The sequence below is a fragment of the Salvelinus alpinus genome, chromosome 9 (assembly GCF_045679555.1).
Source record: "Salvelinus alpinus chromosome 9, SLU_Salpinus.1, whole genome shotgun sequence".
Taxonomy (NCBI): Eukaryota; Metazoa; Chordata; class Actinopteri; order Salmoniformes; family Salmonidae; genus Salvelinus; species Salvelinus alpinus.
In genome coordinates, this window is record NC_092094.1 from 62,009,659 (window position 1) to 62,029,374 (window position 19,716).

At 45.2% G+C, this 19,716-nt stretch overlaps 1 protein-coding gene across 1 annotated transcript; it reads right to left on the reverse strand.

Moving 5' to 3' along the window:
* Positions 1-4,303: 4,303 nt before the first annotated feature.
* Positions 4,304-5,909, reverse strand: phlda2 (pleckstrin homology-like domain, family A, member 2). Its single transcript, XM_071326851.1, has 2 exons — positions 5,185-5,909; positions 4,304-4,653 (listed from the first exon to the last, which is right to left on the reverse strand). The coding sequence occupies exon 1, from the start codon at positions 5,636-5,638 to the stop codon at positions 5,222-5,224; it is 417 nt and encodes a 138-aa protein (XP_071182952.1). The 5' UTR covers positions 5,639-5,909; the 3' UTR covers positions 4,304-4,653; positions 5,185-5,221.
* Positions 5,910-19,716: the final 13,807 nt, after the last annotated feature.

The window sequence follows — 19,716 nt, forward strand, 5'->3', positions numbered from 1 at the left end:
TGGCAATTTACAATTTTATGTTTGTGCTGCACCTGATCCTATAGCTGTACAGCAAATCAGCAATCTGTTCACTAGCGCACTCGACATGTGTTGATTGACAGTTTGCTGGTCCAATCAGAGTGCCGAGTGTGCGTTTCACTGTTGCATGTTTTTTTCTATCAAGTCTCAAATCATCAAATTTGTGACTTGAGTCAGACTTGAGTCCAAGTCATGTGACTCAAGTCCACAACTGGTTATGATAAGAAGGGTTGGCTTAGAACGTTTTTTTTTTTGCCTGGTCACAGACATCTGATGTGTTGTGCACTGAAGTCCACAAGCGAAGGGAAAACTGTGAGAGGATGAGAGTGCGTAGATGCGAGAAGGAATTATACAATGAGCAAAATGTTCATGCTGTATGTGGCTGCTATTTTTTATTTAAGCTTTATTTTATCGGGGGGTCATACCGAGATCAAGGTCACTTTAACAGATGAGCCCTGAATTACATAAATGACAGAAAATACACACATCAATATAAATACAAAATGCAAACAGAATGAAAAACACGGTCCTAAGAAACAAACACATTCATCAGTAATAAGGTTTTCAATCAGCTTTCTGGTAGAGAATGCAGTGATGAGTACTAAAAATGTTGCCCGTAATAAAGTGTAGTGTGATATGATAAACTGCATCTAACGGCTTATATGGCAGCAGCTGCGTTCATATAGATGATGTCGCATAGTCTAGGGCCGATGGGAAAGTCGACTATGAAAGTGAACTGCGTTTGCGCGTGACCAGGGGTGCCACCGATTCTGTTGAAAAACATTTCTTAAACGGAAGCAAACAGAACAAAACAGGGATAAACATACCTGAATTTGTCCTGTAAAAAAATGGTTTGCAACTGTTGGACTAATGATTACACCCTAAATCAGCTAGATGCAGGCGGTGTGCAAGTGTGCAAGGCGATATTGAATGTGTCACTTGTCTGTCACCTTGATTACTCAAAATGTTCTCTCGACCTGTGCACCGACGTTGTAAACTTTAATCCATAGGCTAGGTTATAGCAACATCATGATGGGTATAAGGAAAATTAGAGTATCATGTAGTAGCCTAACCCTATCAATGTTACATTGAACTGGCTAAATGGAATATAAATGACAGTCATCCAATATTCTGTAGTAGAAATAAGGCCATGCATGCTCATTAACAAGGAAAATCTTCCTCCCTCATCTTAAACATCACCGACTGCCACTGGTGTGAGTGTGAGTGAGATTAAAGTGGTGCCAATTTGTTGAGAGTGGTATATTTAGGCAGGAAGCGGCTGGTTCCTGGTAGTACTCCTTAGATCATTGTATCCTTTGATGTGGTCATTGTAGTGTGATCTGGCTTCAAAGCCCCTGGAGGACTGACTCCACTACCAGCCATACTGGGCTCTGGGAGACAGCGTGGCCTGGGGCTCGGCTTACACTCACCTCTGACCCCCCCATAGACCTATGTGCTGTGGATGTACAGGGCCCGGCACTGTAGAAACAGAATAGGCTTATATACAGTGTATTCGGAAAGTATTCAGACCCTTGACTTTTTCCACATTTTGTTACATTACACCCTTATTTAAAATGGATTAAATACTTATATACTTTTTTTATTTTTTATAAATTAAAACTTTCTATCATTTCTGTCATTATGAGGTATTGTGTGTAGATTGATGAGGTAAAAAAAACAATTTAATCTATTTTAGAATAAGGCTGTAACGTAACAAAATGTGGAAAAAGTCAAGAGGTCTGAATACTTTCCGAAGGCACTGTAATACACTGAACTTCAGGGTAACACGTTACCACTTCATCTAGGTATAATTCTTTCTAAATTGTTATCAGCATATCAGCATCGAAAATGTATAATGTAATATAACAAGGCTCATGATGTCATGTTTCTCTATCCATACCTTTTTCAACTGTCTCAAATTGGCTGTTATTTAGTCCTGATCATGAACAAAAAGCAGGTGCGGTTCCTGAAACCGGTGCGGATCCTAATTACACAATTAACATCTCATCATGTATAAAAAATACTGGGCAGGCCATTATTTTAGACCATTATTTTGGCTACCGTGGCTATGCCCCCATAGGAAGACAACGCGCCTATCCACAAGGCATGAGTGGTCACTGAATGGTTTGATGAGCATGAAAACGATGTGAGCCAAACACCATGGCCGTCTCAGTCACCACATCTCAACCCAGTTTAACACTTATGGGAGATTCTGGAGCGACGCCTGAGACAGAGTTCTCCACCACCATCAACAAAACACCAAAATGATGGAATTTCTCGTAGAATAATGGTGTCGCATCCCTCCAAGAGAGTTCCCAGACACTTGTAGAATCTATGCCATTGTGCGTTGAAGCTGTTCTGGCTCGTGGTGCCCCAACGACCCTATTAAGACACGTTATGTTGGCGTTTCCTTCATTTTGACACAGGCACACCACCAGTTCCAATTTACACATATGGGGTGTCATGGGAGTTTGGATAAAGACTGAATAACCCCCCTGTTTATGGCTTCTTGTGAGTCATTGTGAGTCATTCTATAGCAGGGTGTCTAACTCAACATAATAACCATGGGCAGGTCACTTTGTGTATAGCTAACAGGGCAGTAAAGTGGGCCTTGTTACACATCCCTGTGTTTGCCATGTCCTGTGCCCATAGCTTAATGATCTGTGTGTGTGTGTGTGTGTGTGTGTGCGTAGGCATGTGTTGGGTAAGGTATGGCTAGAGCAACACAAGCATCTTTGGGAAAGTTCTCTTATTACCTGTACAACATTGTCCACACGTTCAACCATTAAAACTGTAATTATTAATATTCTATTTCAATATTTTCTTTGGTTTAATCATAGAAATAGAATCTCATTCTAGTTCTGAGGTCAATCCCCGGGTATGTTTGATTTCCACGCATGTCATTAGGTGATTCCACCCCCGCAGATTCCTTCAGGCTCTGGGTACGACACACCCTGGCTGTAAAGGTATGTGTTCAAAGGGCCCGTTGATACAGGTGTAGTGAAACCGCAACCCTTATCAGTCATAAAGCATGTATAATAAAGCATGACAACCGGACATGACAAACAGGGTGCAACCTGTGATAAAAGGAGGGACTTTCCTATCCTACACTGCTCATAAGTGTGGTATGTCAGGAAGCCATTGTGCTGTGGGTTATGATTTGGCATATTTTAACAGCATGCTGTTACTGTATATTTAATTGGTGGATACATAACATAAGATATATTTTATAGATCTTTTCATTTATAGTGCTCTCATCTCAATTTGTACCTCGATACAAATTGAGATCTTACAAAGGACTTCACGGATAAAGGCTCTGATTAATAAAGAGAATTAAAAGGGGATTAATATGAAGATCTGTATTTTGGTCAACGTAACATCACTCCAAATTTTATCCATAACATTAATTGACCAATATATGAGAGAAAAACATAGGCTATTGCAGTGGTTCCCAACATCTTTTAACCTTGGCACACCTTGATGGGATATAAAATTGCACCCGAGTGGCCTAAGACACTGCATCTCAGTGCAAAAGGCATCATTGCAGTACCTGGTTTGAATCCAGGCTGCATCACATCCGGCCGTCACTGGGAGTCCCATAGGGTGGCACACAATTGGCCCAGTGTCATCCGGGTTTGGCTGGGGTAGGCCGTCATTCTAAATAAGAATTTGCCCTTAACTGACTTGCCTAGTTAAATAAAATTCAATTCAGCTGCACACCTAAAATGACCCCATCTCATCTTTTCCAAACTGAAAAATCATACATTTGTGACAAGTGTTCTTACAGGTGAATTAGGATTATTTGATAGTTAATCAAATGTTATTGGTCACATACACGTGTTTAACAGATGTTATTGCAGGTGTAGAAAAATGCGTGTTTAAAGTCTGATTAGGCTTAGCCAGAGTCATGTATTTCTTATGACTCTGGGCTTAGCTATACCACTGCCATAGAAAGATAGTTCATTTGTGTTTACCCCTTTTCACAGACAAAGTCAAATTAAACAAATGACTTTGCTCGTGATGTGCGCCCCTCAAATGATACAAATGTACCAACAGCCTGAGCACACTGGACATGAAACAATGATACGGATGTAACCATGTACTAATTCATGTATTATCTGACCAGTACTAGTGCTCCCAAGTCAAAATGCCATGTGCATTCAACAGGTTACGTTGATAAGTGAGTGTAAAAAAAAATATAAAAAAAATGATCAGGAAAAGTTTGCGGCACACCTGAGAGTTCCTGTTGAACACCGGTTGGGAATCACTGGGCGATAGGACCACATTTTCTTCAAAAATGTATGAATATTTATTCAAATAAATACACACTGAAATAGTAAATAATTTAAACATAAGCATGTATCCAAGAAAAACATTTTCTTGACACAAATAAATTAACACATTTTTGCAATGTCATTCAGGAGGCATCTCTCCTCAGAAAAGCGCACTTTGAAATACTTGAAAGTTCAAGGATTCAGTCTTGAGTTTGAGCATTTTAAATTCTCTTTTAGAAGCTTATCAGGGCAGAGGTTCCTAAGGGAATGCGCTGATCTGTCCCGAACAATCCTTCATCCACGGACCGGGTGACGTCTTTCTTTGGTCCAAGTTCCTGTTCTTCATGGTCCATAACTGACTCTGAAGGAGACGAAAACAGATAGGATTAAAACAATGTTTTACCGCCCGAATTTTAGTCACTCTCAGTCAGATATCATTAACATGGCATAAGTTGTGGCAAAATGTGTAAAATTGCAGGAAATTCACTCAAACTGCAAAAATGTCTACCACTACGTGACAGAATGTCTAAACTTGTAGGAAATTTTCTGTAGAACTCCCAAAAAAATTCTCTGCCCCATCAACATGTGTAGAATTGAAGGAAATTAACTTAACTGAAAATGTTCTCTTTGTATGTCAAGAGGGGGCGACTAAAATGTTTAGCCAGGGCTAGGGTCTAACATGGTTAAAACCTTTCATAGGCCTGTGTATATAAGGGAAAGACCACATGTGTTTTTTTTCTTTCATGAGAGTACTTTAATAATGTATCTCCACTCAGGTGTATTTCAATAATTATATAAAATAGGCTATGCCGAATATTTTTTAAACATTTATCCCCTCACCATTGTTTAAAACCGCTCTATTGTGCGTAATGGTCCATGCTCTGCGTCTTACCATATTCGGAGTGTGGTAGCTAATCTCCCAAAGCCATTCAGGGAGCTCTGGCCATGCGGCTCTCGTGCTGTCCCGGGGACCCGCTCTCGTCGTCCTGTCGCGTTTTAAAGTCCTGAATAGCCTTTCTGTTCTGGAAGTCAATCAGTGCCATGGTGATCACTGCATTCCAGCAGTTATCTTCACCGGAGCACCGAAAATCGATCTCCTTATTGTCCGTGGTAACAATGGTGAAGTAGACAAACTTGCCGGTGCGCTCAACACAGTCCACTTTCTTGATAGACTGGAGTTTGAGCTCCTTGCTCTTGGTTCGCTTCTGCGTGTCGGCGTATATGTTGAGGCTATCCGTGGTCAGGACACACGTCTTCCTTTTCCAGAACTGAAGGAGGTTGTCACTCCTCTTCTCCAGCTCTCCCTCTTTCAGGACCTCGGAAATCTGCTCTGCTGACATTTTCATGTTTTTTTTTATCAGTGCTACAATTCGGGTTGTGTTTATAGTTTTTGGAGAGAAGCAGACGCTGGCAGAGGTGGTGGATTCCTCAGTTGTTTCTTTCCGAAGTCCTCGGAGAAGGAGCTTCTCAGCGGAGGCTTGATAATCCAGAGTTGCGTTATGAATGAACAGAGAGTGGCGGAGTTATATATATAGCAGACCGTCTGGGCCCTTCCCACTTGACGTCAGTCGGTTTAGGAATGCATCAACAGTTGCCTGAGTAAGTCATGGTGGGCGTGGGGTCGGAAGTCCTGGCGCTGGGTTTAGCTAACTTGGAACTAATTACATCTCCAACATGTTAATTAGTAACCACGCATCCTACTTGAGGGCTGAATCCAAACATTGACCCCACACAGTAATGACTTTGACTCATGCTTTGAGAAAAACGGTCGTATTACCAGAAACCAAAAGGACTAGGCAATTCAGTCCATAGCAAAATCAGTTATGATCATAAACATTCTTTGTGGGATAAATATCATTAGAAACGCAGTATTATAGCCTATATGTATTTATGAGGTAAAGGTCTGTTATTAAATATGTATTAATCATTTATTTGATGTTTCCATTTTAATTCCTCCCTTGCTGACTCTGCAACATGTGTGTCTGGGTGATGGGAAAATGGCAGACAACGGATTTCCATTCTAAATAAACTGATAATAAAGTATATTATATTCTTTTCTATCAGTATTCTACCAGTTACAGTTGAAGTCTGAAGTTTACATACACCTCAGCCAAATACATTTAAACTCAGTTTTTCAAAATTCCTGACATTTAATCCTAGTAAAAATTCCCTGTTTTAGGTCAGTTAGGATCACCACTTTATTTTAAGAATGTGAAACGTCAGAATAATAGTAGAGAAAATGATTTATTTCAGCTTTTATTTATTTATTTCATCACATTCCCAGTGGGTCAGGAGTTTACATACACTCAATTAGTATTTGGTAGCATTGCCTTTAAATTGTTTAACTTGGGTCAAATGTCGTTTTGGGTAGCCTTCCACAAGCTTCCCACAATAAGTTGGGTGCATTTTGGCCCATTCCTCCTGACAGAGCTGGTTTAACTGAGTCAGGTTTGTAAGCCTCCTTGCTCGCACACGCTTTTTCAGTTCTGCCCACACATTTTCTATAGGATTGGAGGTCAGGGCTTTGTGATGGCCACTCCGATACCTTGACTTTGTTGTCCTTAAGCCATTTTTCCACAACTTTGGAGGTATGCTTGGGGTCATTGTCCATTTGGAAGACCCATTTGCGACCAAGCTTTAACTTCCTGATTGATGTCTTGAGATGTTGCTTCAATGTATCCACATAATTTTCCTGCCTCATGATGCCATCTATTTTGTGAAGTGCACCAGTCCCTCCTGCAGCAAAGCACCCCCACAACATGATGCTGCCACCCCCATGCTTCACGGTTGGGATGGTGTTCTTCGGCTTGCAAGTCTCCCCTTTTCCCTCCAAACATAACGATGGTCGTTATGGCCAAACAGTTCTATTTTTGTTTAATCAGACCAGAGGACATTTCTCCAAAAAGTACGATCTTTGTGCAGTTGCATGTGCAGTTGCAAACCGTAGTCTGGCTTTTTTATGGCGGTTTTGGAGCAGTGGCTTCTTCCTTGCTGAGCGGCCTTTCAGGTTATGTCGATATAAGACTCGTTTTACTGTGGATATAGATACTTTTGTATCTGTTTCCTCCAGCATCTTCACAAGGTCCTTTGCTGTTGTTCTGGGATTGATTTGCACTTTTCACACCGAAGTACGTTCCTCTCTAGGAGACAGAAGGCGTCTCCTTCCTGAGCGGTATGACGGCTACATGGTCCCATGGTGTTTATACTTGCATACTATTGTTTGTACAGATGAACGTGGTACCTTCAGCCGTTTGGAAATTGCTCCCAAGGATGAGCCAGACTTGTGGAGGTCTACAATTTTTTTCTGAGGTCTTGGCTGATTTCTTTTGATTTTCCCATGATGTCAATCAAACAGCCACTGAGTTTGAAGGTAGGCCTTGAAATACATCCACAGGTTCACCTCCAATTGAATCAAAATATGTCAATTAGCCTATCAGAAGCTTCTAAAGCCATGACATCATTTTCTGGAATTTTCCAAGCTGTTTAAAGGCACAGTCAACTTAGTGTATGTAAACTTCTGATCCACTGGAATTGTGATACAGTGAATTATAAGTGAAATAATCTGTCTGTAAACAATTGATGGAAAAATGACTTGTGTCATGCACAAATCAAATCAAATTTTATTTGTCACATACACATGGTTAGCAGATGTTAATGCGAGTGTAGCGAAATGCTTGTGCTTCTAGTTCCGACAATGCAGTAATAACCAACAAGTAATCTAACCTAACAATTCCACAACTACTACCTTATACACACAAGTGTAAAGGGATAAAGAATATGTACATAAAGATATATGAATGAGTGATGGTACAGAACGGCATAGGCAAGATGCAGTAGATGGTATAGTGTACAGTCTATACATATGAGATGAGTAATGTAGGGTATGTAAACATAAAGTGGCATAGTTTAAAGTGGCTAGTGATACATGTATTACATAAAGATGGCAAGATGCAGTGGATGATATACAGTACAGTATATACATATACATATGAGATGAGTAATGTAGGGTATGTAACTCATCTCATATGTATATGTATATACTGTACTGTATATCATCCACTGCATCTTGCCATCTTTATGTAATACATGTATCACTAGCCACTTTAAACTATGCCACAAGTAGATGTACTAACCGACTTGCCATAACTATAGTTTGTTAACAAGAAATTTGTGGACTGGTTGAAAAACAAGTTTTAATGACTCCAACCTAAGTGTACGTAAACTTCCGACTTCAACTGTATCTATTCTATGAGTATTCTACCAGAATAATACAGGTATTCTATTCTATTCTCTGTTTCTCAAAATAAACACACAAAACACCTATTGGACCAGCTTGTCAGACATGAGTCCTGCTATTTCAGTGGATGTCACATTTGACCGAAACACCCCCAAACATCCTCAGGGCAATATTCAACTGTAGAGGAGGACGTTTCATCAGGCCACACGTCAGCAGCTCCCCAAGCAGAATGGGTTCCAAGGGTCAGCTAAAGTACCAGCAGAGACAGCAGACACTCAAAGTGAATCTCTGGTAGACACAGTTGTGTGCTGTAAGGGGAGAGTTGATGGCCCCTCTGTATCTGTGCTATGGTTTTGCTAAGATATGGTTGTGATCTAAGATAGGAGTTGTTGGTTCTGAATAGGGTTGTAAAATTCCGGTAACTTTCCCAAAGTTACCCAGGTTGTCACGTTCCTGACCTGTTTTCCTTTGTTTTGTATTTGTTTTAGTTGGTCAGGGCGTGAGTTGGGTGGGTTGGTCTAGGTTTGATTTTCTATGTTGGGATTTTGTGTTCGGCCTGGTATGATTCTCAATCAGAGACAGCTGTCAATCGTTGTCCCTGATTGAGAATCATACTTAGGCAGCCTGGGTTTCACCTGTGTTTTGTGGGTGTTTGTTCCTGTGTCAGTGTTTGGGCCACACAGGACTGTTTCGGGTTGGTCACGTTTGTTGGTTTTTGTATGTTGTAGTGTTTGTTGTTTTTCCATTAAATAATGAATACTTACCAATCCGCATCTTGGTCCGATCCATGCTCCTCCTCGTCTGAGGAGGAGAACGACTACGACAGCCGTTACACAGGTTTCTGGAATCAGGAAGGATAAGTAGGAAATCGGTGAATCCTCCAACCAGGATTTCTGGAAACCTAGGGAATTTGGGCAAAGATAAGATGTGTTTCCTAGACCTTATCTTTGTTTGTAGCAGGCTTCAGCCCAATATATGGTGGAAAACACAAGTGTCTTCCGTGTGGGTCGCAGACAAAAGCAGAAAAAAAGACGCGCATTGGCCATGTGGATGTTTCTGCGCAATTCCCAATTTTTTTAAATGCTGCATAAAAGTATCTGCAACCTACCAGTATGACACTTGTCTGTTGGGTTTTAGATGGATGAAGGCTTAGATTGCGGCAAATGTCCCAAGTGTCTGAAGCCTCTAAAGTGTGTGTGTGTGTGTGTGTATGGAGGGGCAGAGGAGGAAGGATGGAAGAGGCAGAGATGGGAGGATGAAGTGGGGATGTCAGCAGCTAATAACTCTCCAGGTTAGCCCTGAGGCCAATGTCACCCAAATGCTAACGCCAGTGAACAAAATGTGAACCCCTGTCCAAAATCTTTGTGTGTGTGTGTTTGTATTTGTCTACTCAAGTGTGCATGGTGATCTTCAACCAAATGTAATTTCTTTGATGGATGTGTTCCCAGCACCCACTTCAAACTCTTGTGACCACTGAAGATGTTTCTCTATCAGTCTCCTTCTCAGACTCCTCGAGGAAACAACAGAGGCACTACTTCACCAGTCCCCTCTCTCACACATAGAAAACTGCACCCTTACCTTCTAACACGTACAAACACACACCAATCTTCGTAAAAGCACAACTCTCCCTCATTCCCCCACTGAAACACAGAGAAAACTGTCCCACATACAACCTCAAAAGCACACAGTCGGCTTAGGGTTGTCGAGGTCATCTTTAGCCATTCTCAACACTCAACAATTGCTTATTGATGTTCAGAACGTGATTGTGTGACTTGATCACGGTTAGGAAAAAAGACTACTATTACTTGAGATAATACATAGTTGTAAAGCAATTATAGCAAATATAGTCAAATGTGAATGTAATTGTTAATTCCTTATATTGAATAGAGATGTGTGATGCACTTTTATGACCTCTGACTATACAGTGCCTTCAGAAAGTATTCATACACCTTGACTTATTCCACATTTTGCTGTGTTACAGCCTGAATTCAAAATGAATTAAATATATTTTTCTCACCCATCTACATACAATACCCAATAATGACAGTGAAAACATGGTTTTAGACATTTATTGAAAATGAAATACAGAAATATCTAAATTACATACGTATTCACACCCCTGAGTCAATACTTTGTAGAAGCATTTTCGGCAGCGATTACAGCTGTGAGTCTTTCTGGGTAAGTCTCTAAGAGCTTTGCACACCTGGATTGTGCAATATTTGCACATTATTCTTCAAAAAATTCTTCATGCTCTGTCAAGTTGGTTGTTGATTATTGCTACACAGCCATTTTCAAGTCTTGCCATATATTCTCAAGCCAATTTAAATCAAAACTGCAACGAGGCCATTCAGGAACATTTGATGTCATCTTGGTAAGCTACTCCAGTGTAGATTTGGCCTTGTGTTTAGGTTATTGTCCTGCTGAAAAGTGAATTTGTCTCCCAGTGTCTGTTGGAAATCAGACTGAACCAGGTTTTCCTCTAGGATTTTGCCTGTGCTTATTCCATTTATTTTATCCTAAAAAAAGTCCCTATTCCTTGCCGATGACGAGCATACATATAACATGATGCAGTCACAATTGGCATCATGGTGAAATCCCTGAGCAGTTTTCATCCTCTCCAGCAACTAAGTTAGGAAGGACGCCTGTATATTTATGGTGACTGGGTGTATTGATACACCATCCAAAGTGTAAGTAATAACTTCAACATGCTCAAAGGGATATTCAATGTCTGCTTTTTTTTATTTTTACTCATCTACCAATAGGTGCCCTTCTTTGCGAAGCATTGGAAAAGCTCACTGGTCTTTGTGGTTGAATATGTGTTTTAAATGCACTGTTCAACTGAGGGACCTTACAAATACGTGTACGTGTGGGCTGCAGAGATTAGATAGTCATTCAAAAATCATGTTAAACCCCCAGAGTCAGTGTCCATGCCCTCAGGAATATCTAATTAGGAAAATCCAATTAGCATAATAATAAAAAAATCGGCATAAAAATCTGTCTGTTTAAGCTAGAGATATTTTTTTTGTTGATGCATTGGCTGCATCTCAATCTACCACATCCGCCAATGTCGTACTTGTGCATCTGCGATGAAAGGTGACAGAGAGTGGTGTTTGTCAGACCATGAGACATGCCGACAAACGGTCTTCTCACAAAATCGTCTGTAGTGTCCGAACGGTTTGGAAAGATGAGACTCCCACAAACACGATGTTGTTCTCCATTTTGCTCTACAACCCCCACATCCGTCTTGAGACTCGTCTCTAGTCAGTACAGCCGATCTGCCAACTTCTGTCTGTAGCATCCGAACAGTTTCGGCTACACACTATGACCTCTCTGTGGAAACGTGATACTCTATCCGAACACGTACAGTACCAGTCAAAAGTTTGAATACACCTGCTCATTCAAGGGTTTTTCTTTATTTTTACTATTTTCTAAATTGTAGAATAATAGTGAAGACATCAAAGCTATGAAATAACACATATGGAATCATGTAGTAACCAAAAAAGTGTTAAACAAATCAAAATATATTTTATATTTGAGATTCTTCAAAGTAGCCACCCTTTTCCTTGATGACAGCGTTGCACACTCTTGGCATTTTCTCAACCAGCTTCATTAGGAATGCTTTCCCAACAGTCTTGAAGGAGTTCCTGTCACGACTTCCGCCGAAGTCGGTCCCTCTCCTTGTTCGGGCGGCGTTCGGCGGTCGACGTCACTGGTCTTCTAGCCATCGCTGATCCACCTTTCATTTTTCATTTGTTTTGTCTTGTTTTCCCACACACCTGGTATTCATTCCCTCATTACATGTCGTGTATTTAACCCTCTGTTCCCCCCATGTCTGTGTGTGTAATTGTTTATTGTTGAGGTTGGCACGCTTCCGGCTGGTTTGTGCCGGGTTTATTTGATTACCCGTGCTTTGTGGCAGCCTGTACTTGTGTTTTTGTACTTTGTGCTGCCTCACTGGTTCGTTGGGCATTTGTTTTGTGACGCAGTTGCGTTCTGTGTAATGATTGCCTTAGTAAAGTGCTTTGTCCACTCATCTCTGCTCTCCTGCGCCTGATTTCCATGCACCAGCTACACTCACCTCTTGACAGTTCCCACATATGCTGAGCACTTGTTGGTTGCTTTTCTTTCACTCTGCGGTCCAACCCATCCCAAACCATCTCAATTGAGTTGAGGTCGGGTGATTGTGGAGGCCAGGTCATCTGATACAAATCTACATCACTCTCCTTCTTGGTCAAATAGCCCTTACACAGCCTGGAGGTGTGTTTTGGATCATTGTCCTGTTTTTCAACAGGACAAGTTCCGGCACCAGTTCCGGCACCATCCCCCACACCACTACCTGCCTCCGTCCCATCTGAGCCGGTCCTCGGGAATACCCCGGTCCCTCCCGAAGCGCTTTGACGGCGCGCCAGGGAAATGCAAGGGATTCCTTCTGCAATGTGACCTGTACCTAGGCCGAGGCTGTCTCCGGCAGAGACAGGGTTGCCACCGTCATCTCGACACTGACCGGACAGACCCTGGACTGGGGTGCCGCGGTCTGGGAAACGGGCGTACCCGAGGTCGAGTCCTATTTCGACTACGCCAGGGATCTAGGACCGCCTTGAAGTTCGCCCTGGAGTTCCGGACCATCGCGGCATACACCGGATGGAATGAGTCGACTCTGGTCACCGTGTTCAGCAGCTAACTGCGGGAGGAGGTACAGATGGAGTTAGCCTGCCATGATGACAACCTGTCACTCGACCAGCTAATCAGCATGACGATTCGTTTGGACAACCTCTTGCGGTCCCGACGGAGACCTGCGCGGAATCCGGAGCCCATGGCTACACCTGCTCCATGGCCAGAGCCGATGGAGATGGGCTCTACACGTTTGCCCGGGGCATTTGCCCTATTGTGGAGAATGGGGTCATTTCTCCCTGACCTGAGGAGGTGACAAGCCAGGGAATTCTCCTGCCTCAACCCAGGTAGGATGCAAGATCTCCCCTTCTTTTCTGTCAACTCAACCAGGGTGTTTTCCCATTAAATCCCCTGAATACCCTAGCTCCTCACTCCCGTTAGCTCTGATTGATTCCGGAGCTGCCAGGAATCTTTTGGCCACTGCACTGGCCACTGCATTACGCATTCCTTTGGTTCCCCTACAGTCACCCATTCCGGTTCGAGCCCTGGATAATCATCCAATAGGGACAGGGCTTGTACATCACATCACTGTTCCCGTTTCTCTGCTGACCTATAATACTCATTTAGAACAGATCACCTTTTTGATTATAGACACCCCCATGCACCCCGTTGTTTTAGGTCTCCCCTGGTTGAGTTGACATAACCATGTTATTTCCTGGTGCTAGAGGAGACTGCTGGGTTGGTCGCAGGAGTGTCAGGGGAGGTGTCTTGCGGTGTCAACACCACTACGGTGGAAAGTCCGGACCACGCCCCTCAAGTGGAGTTACCGAAGGAATACCAAGATCTGCACCAGGTTTTATCTAAGACCCAGGCTACCTCCTATCCACGGAGGGAGTGGAGATGGAGGAGCAATGCATCAGCGCAGTCAGGTCATGGCCCATCCCCAACTCTGTGAAAGCAATCCAGCGATTCCTGGGGTTCCCCAACTATTTCCGGAGGTTCAACCCGGGCTTCAGCACGGTGGTCGTGCCTCTTACCTCCCTGCTGAGAAGAGGTCCCCAGCGGCAGAGGCAGAGAGGAGTTCAAGACACTGAAGGCACGCTTCACCACTGCTCCCGTGCTGGCACATCCCAACCCCTCACTTCCATTCATTGTCGAGGTGGATGCCCCCGAAGTGGGACTCGGGGCAGTGATGTCCCAGGGCACCGGAACCCCTCCAAAGATGCGGCCCTGCGCCTTCTACTCCAAGCAGCTGAGCCCCGCCCAGAGGAACTACGTAGTAGGAGACCGGGAACTCTTGGCGGTCAAGAAGGCTCTGAAGGCGTGGAGGCACTGGCTGGAGGCGTCCAAACACCCTTTCCTGGTGTGGACGGATCACCGCAACCTGGAGTACATCAGGGCAGCGAAGAGGCTAAACCCGAGACAGGCCAGATGGGCTCTATTCTTCGCCAGGTTCCAATTCACGCTTTCTTATAGGCCAGGCTCGAAGAACGTGAAGGCAGACGCTCTGTCTTGCCTCTATGATGCAAAGGAGAGGGAGAGGAGACCCCATCATCTCTCCATCCCGTATCATCGCGCCAGTGGTGTGGGACGTGAACGCCGACATACAGCAGGCCCTGCGCACAGAACCTTCACCTGCACTGTGCCCGGAGAACCGCGCCTACGTGCCCACGGGTGTGCGGGACACCTCCTTACCTGGGCGCACAAGGCACCTGTGTCGGGTCATCCTGGGATAAGCCATATCATCGCCTGCCTGACTGAGAAGTACTGGTGGCCCACCTTGGCTAGGGACGCCCGGGGTTAAGTCTCTCTCTGCTCCATCTGTGCCAAGTCAAAGCCACCCAGACACCTCCCCTATGGAAAGCTCCTTCCCCTGCCAGTTCCACAATGACCCTGGTCTCACTTTATCACTGACCTTCCCCCCTCCCAGGGGAACACCACCGTTCTTGTAGTTGTGGATCGGTTTTCCAAAGCTTGTCGCCTCCTTTCTCTGCCTGGGCTCCCGTCAGCCATGCAAACAACGGAGGCTCTTTTTATGCACGTCTTCTGGCACTACGGGATCCCAGAGGACATTGTATCGGACTGTGGCCCTCAGTTCACCTCACAAGTATGGAAAGCGTTCATGGAACGCCTGAGGGTCACGGTCAGTCTCACCTCCGGGTAGCGTCCTCAAGCTATTTTGCAGGTGGAGAGGGTCAATCAGGAAGTGGGCAGGTTCCTGAGGTGTGACTGTCAGGACCGGCCAGGGGAGTGTGCAGATTTCTACCTTAGGCTGAGTACGTGCAGAATTTCCTTCGCCACCCCTCCACTAACCTCACTCCTTTCCAGTGCATGTTGGGGTATCAGCCGGCCCTGGCACCCTGGCATCCGAGCCAGACCGAGGCCCCTGCGGTGGACGAGTGGTTTCGGGGGGCTGAGGAGACCTGGAATGCTGAGCACACTCATCTCCAGCGGGCCGTGCATCGGCACAAGGAACAGGCCGACCGCCACCACAGTGAGGCGCCTGTCTTCTCTCCAGGCGACCAGGTCTGGCTCTCCACCCGGAACCTGCCCTGCCGGAAGCTGAGCCCGCAGTTTGTGGGGCCGTTTAAAGTCCTGGGGAGGATTAATAGGGTAACGTACCTTTTGCAACTCCCTGCTGATTACCGCATTAACCTGACTTTTCATGTGTTTCTCCTCAGGCCAGCGGTGTCTGGTCCCCTCGCTGATGCTGGACCAGTGATGCTCCACCTCCTCCTCTGGACATCGAGGGAGGTTCGGCGTACTCAGTCCGTGAAGTCCTGTATTTGAGGCGTCAGGCGTGGCGTCTCCAAGTACCTCATCGACTGGGAGGGGTACGGCCCAGAGGAGCGGTGCTGGGTTCCTGCGGTGGACATCCGAGATGGCGTAGCAGTGTAGATGTGTTTGTTCAGTCCTCTCGTGTACATTTGTATTTTTTTCGTATTTCTTGTATATATTTTAAAAAAAAATCTATCTCTTTTCGATTTTAACTCGATTATACCTTCCGGTAACCTACCTCACCCAATGTGATACGGAATCGCTATTATTTTTTAACTTTGGAACACATTCAAGAACCCCCAGTAGCTAACCAGCTAATCAGCTACAAGCTACTTAGCCATTTTTAGCCGCTGCTAGCAGCTTTTACCTTCTGCACAGACACCAGCCCTGTTATTAGCCTGGATATTACTCACCAATTTACCAGCATCGGACTGTCTCTCGACAACAACGCCGGATTCCTGCCGTAATCCCTGAGCCACTACTTCTGATCCTCACAGCTAGCTTGCAGCTAGCGCCACTGCCACGAAGCTAGCATCAGTTAGCAAACACAATTCTACAATCACAACCTCTCTTTCGCCATCGCCATCCGGCTTGGATTCTCTGTCGACACGACCACGTCTGGTCTGCAGACGTATACCCCATCCGCTGTGCCCTCAACCGGCCTCCGTCTGAGCAGACCCCCTCCGTCTGAGCAGACCACCCCCCCGGGCTACTAACTTTAAACACCGCGTGCTAGCTTAGTGGCGGCTTCCCTGCACCATCTACGGCTGCCCCCTGGACACTATGATCACTTGGCTACATAGCTGATGCCTGCCGGACTGTCCATTAATTCACGGTACTCCATTCTGTTTATTTGTGTTTTATCTGTCGGCTCTGTGTTTTAACTCAGGCTCTGTGTGTAGTTAATCCGACCCTCTCTGCCTAGTCGTCGCCATTTTTACCTGCTGTTGCTGTGTTAGCTGACTAGCTGCTGTTATCTCACCTGTTGTTTTAGCTAGCTCTCCCAATCAAGACCTGCAATCACTTCATGCCTTACTGTATGTCTCTCTCAAATATCAATATGCCTTGTATACTGTTGTTCAGGCTAGTTATCATTGTTTTGGTTTGCAATGGACCCCGTAGTTCCACTCTCCGTACCTCTGATACCTCCTTTGTCCCACCTCCCACACATGCGGTGACCTCACCCATTGAGACCAGCATGTCCAGAGATACAACCTCTCTTATCATCACCCAGTGCCTGGGCTTGCCTCCGCTGTACCCGTGCCCCACCATACCCCTGTCTGCACATTATGCCCAGAATCTATTCTACCACGGCCATAAATCTGCTCCTTTTATTCCTTGTCCCCAACGCTCTAGGCGACCAGTTTTGATAGCCTTTAGCCGCACCCTCATCCTACTACTCCTCTGTTCCTCGGGTGATGTGGAGGTAAACCCAGGCCCTGCATGTCCCCAGGCACCCTCATTTGTTGACTTCTGTGATCGAAAAAGCCTTGGCCTCATGCATGTCAACATCAGAAGCCTCCTCCCTAAGTTTGTCTTACTCACCGCTTTAGCACACTCTGCCAACCCTGATGTCCTTGCCGTGTCTGAATCCTGGCTTAGGAAGGCCACCAAAAATTCTGAGATTTACATACCCAACTATAACACTTTCCGTCAAGATAGAACTGCCAAAGGGGGAGGAGTTGCAATCTACTGCAGAGAGAGCCTGCAAAGTTCTGTCATACTTTCCAGGTCTATGCCCAAACAGTTCGAACTTCTAATTTTAAAAATTAATCACTCCAGAAATAAGTCTCTCACTGTTGCCGCCTGCTACCGACCCCCCTCAGCTCCCAGCTGTGCCCTGGACACCATCTGTGAATTGATCGCTCCCCATCTAGCTTCAGAGTTTGTTCTGTTAGGTGACCTAAACTGGGATATGCTTAACACCCCGGCAGTCCTACAATCTAAGCTAGATGCCCTCAATCTCACACAAATCATCAAGGAACCCACCAGGTACAACCCTAAATCCGTAAACATGGGCACCCTAATAGACATTATCCTGACCAACTTGCCCTCCAAATACACCTCTGCTGTCTTCAATCAAGATCTCAGCGATCACTGCCTCATTGCCTGTATCCGCTACGGGTCTGCGGTCAAACGACCACCCCTCATCACTGTTAAACGCTCCCTAAAACACTTCTGCGAGCAGGCCTTTCTAATCGACCTGGCCCGGGTACCCTGGAAGGGTATTGACCTCATCCCGTCAGTTGAGGATGCCTGGTCATTCTTTAAAAGTTACTTCCTCACCATATTAGACAAGCATGCTCCGTTCAAAAAATGCAGAACTAAGAACAGATATAGCCCTTGGTTCACTCCAGACCTGACTGCCCTCGACCAGCACAAAAACATCCTGTGGCGAACTGCAATAGCATCGAAGAGCCCCCGCGATATGCAACTGTTCAGGGAAGTCAGGAACCAATACACTCAGTCAGTCAGGAAAGCAAAGGCCAGCTTTTTCAAGCAGAAATTTGCATCCTGTAGCTCTAACTCCAAAAAGTTCTGGGATACTGTAAAGTCCATGGAGAACAAGAGCACCTCCTCCCAGCTGCCCACTGCACTGAGGCTAGGTAACACGGTCACCACCAATAAATCCGTGATAATCGAAAACTTCAACAAGCATTTCTCAATGGCTGGCCATGCCTTCCTCCTGGCGACTCCAACCTTGGCCAACAGCCCCCCCCCCCCCCCGCTGCTACTCGCCCAAGCCTCCCCAGCTTCTCCTTTACCCAAATCCAGATAGCAGATGTTCTGAAAGAGCTGGAAAACCTGGACCCATACAAATCAGCTGGGCTTGACAATCTGGACCCCCTATTTCTGAAACTGTCCGCCGCCATTGTCGCACCCCCTATTACCAGCCTGTTCAACCTCTCCTTCGTATCATCTGAGATCCCCAAGGATTGGAAAGCTGCCGCGGTCATCCCCCTCTTCAAAGGGGGAGACAACCTGGACCCAAACTGTTACAGACCTATATCCATCCTGCCCTGCCTATCTAAGGTCTTCGAAAGCCAAGTCAACAAACAGATCACTGACCATCTCGAATCCCACCGTACCTTCTCCGCTGTGCAATCCGGTTTCCGAGCCGGTCACGGGTGCACCTCAGCCACGCTCAAGGTACTAAATGATATCATAACCGGCATCGATAAAAGACAGTACTGTGCAGCCATCTTCATCGACCTGGCCAAGGCTTTCGACTCTGTCAATCACCATATTCTTATCGGCAGACTCAGTAGCCTCGGTTTTTCTAATGACTGCCTTGCCTGGTTCACCAACTACTTTGCAGACAGAGTTCAGTGTGTCAAATCGGAGGGCATGTTTTCCGGTCCTCTGGCAGTCTCTATGGGGGTACCACAGGGTTCAATTCTCGGGCCGACTCTTTTCTCTGTATATATCAATGATGTTGCTCTTGCTGCGGGCGATTCCCTGATCCACCTCTACGCAGACGACACCATTCTGTATACTTCTGGCCCTTCCTTGGACACTGTGCTATCTAACCTCCAAACGAGCTTCAATGCCATACAACACTCCTTCCGTGGCCTCCAACTGCTCTTAAACGCTAGTAAAACCAAATGCATGCTTTTCAACCGTTCGCTGCCTGCACCCGCACGCCCGACTAGCATCACCACCCTGGACGGTTCCGACCTAGAATATGTGGACATCTATAAGTACCTAGGTGTCTGGCTAGACTGCAAACTCTCCTTCCAGACTCATATCAAACATCTCCAATCCAAAATCAAATCTAGAGTCGGCTTTCTATTTCGC

Bases quoted from the DNA above. Each gene is read 5' to 3' on its own strand.
- phlda2 (XM_071326851.1), bottom strand. From the start codon at position 5,638: ATGAAAATGTCAGCAGAGCAGATTTCCGAGGTCCTGAAAGAGGGAGAG.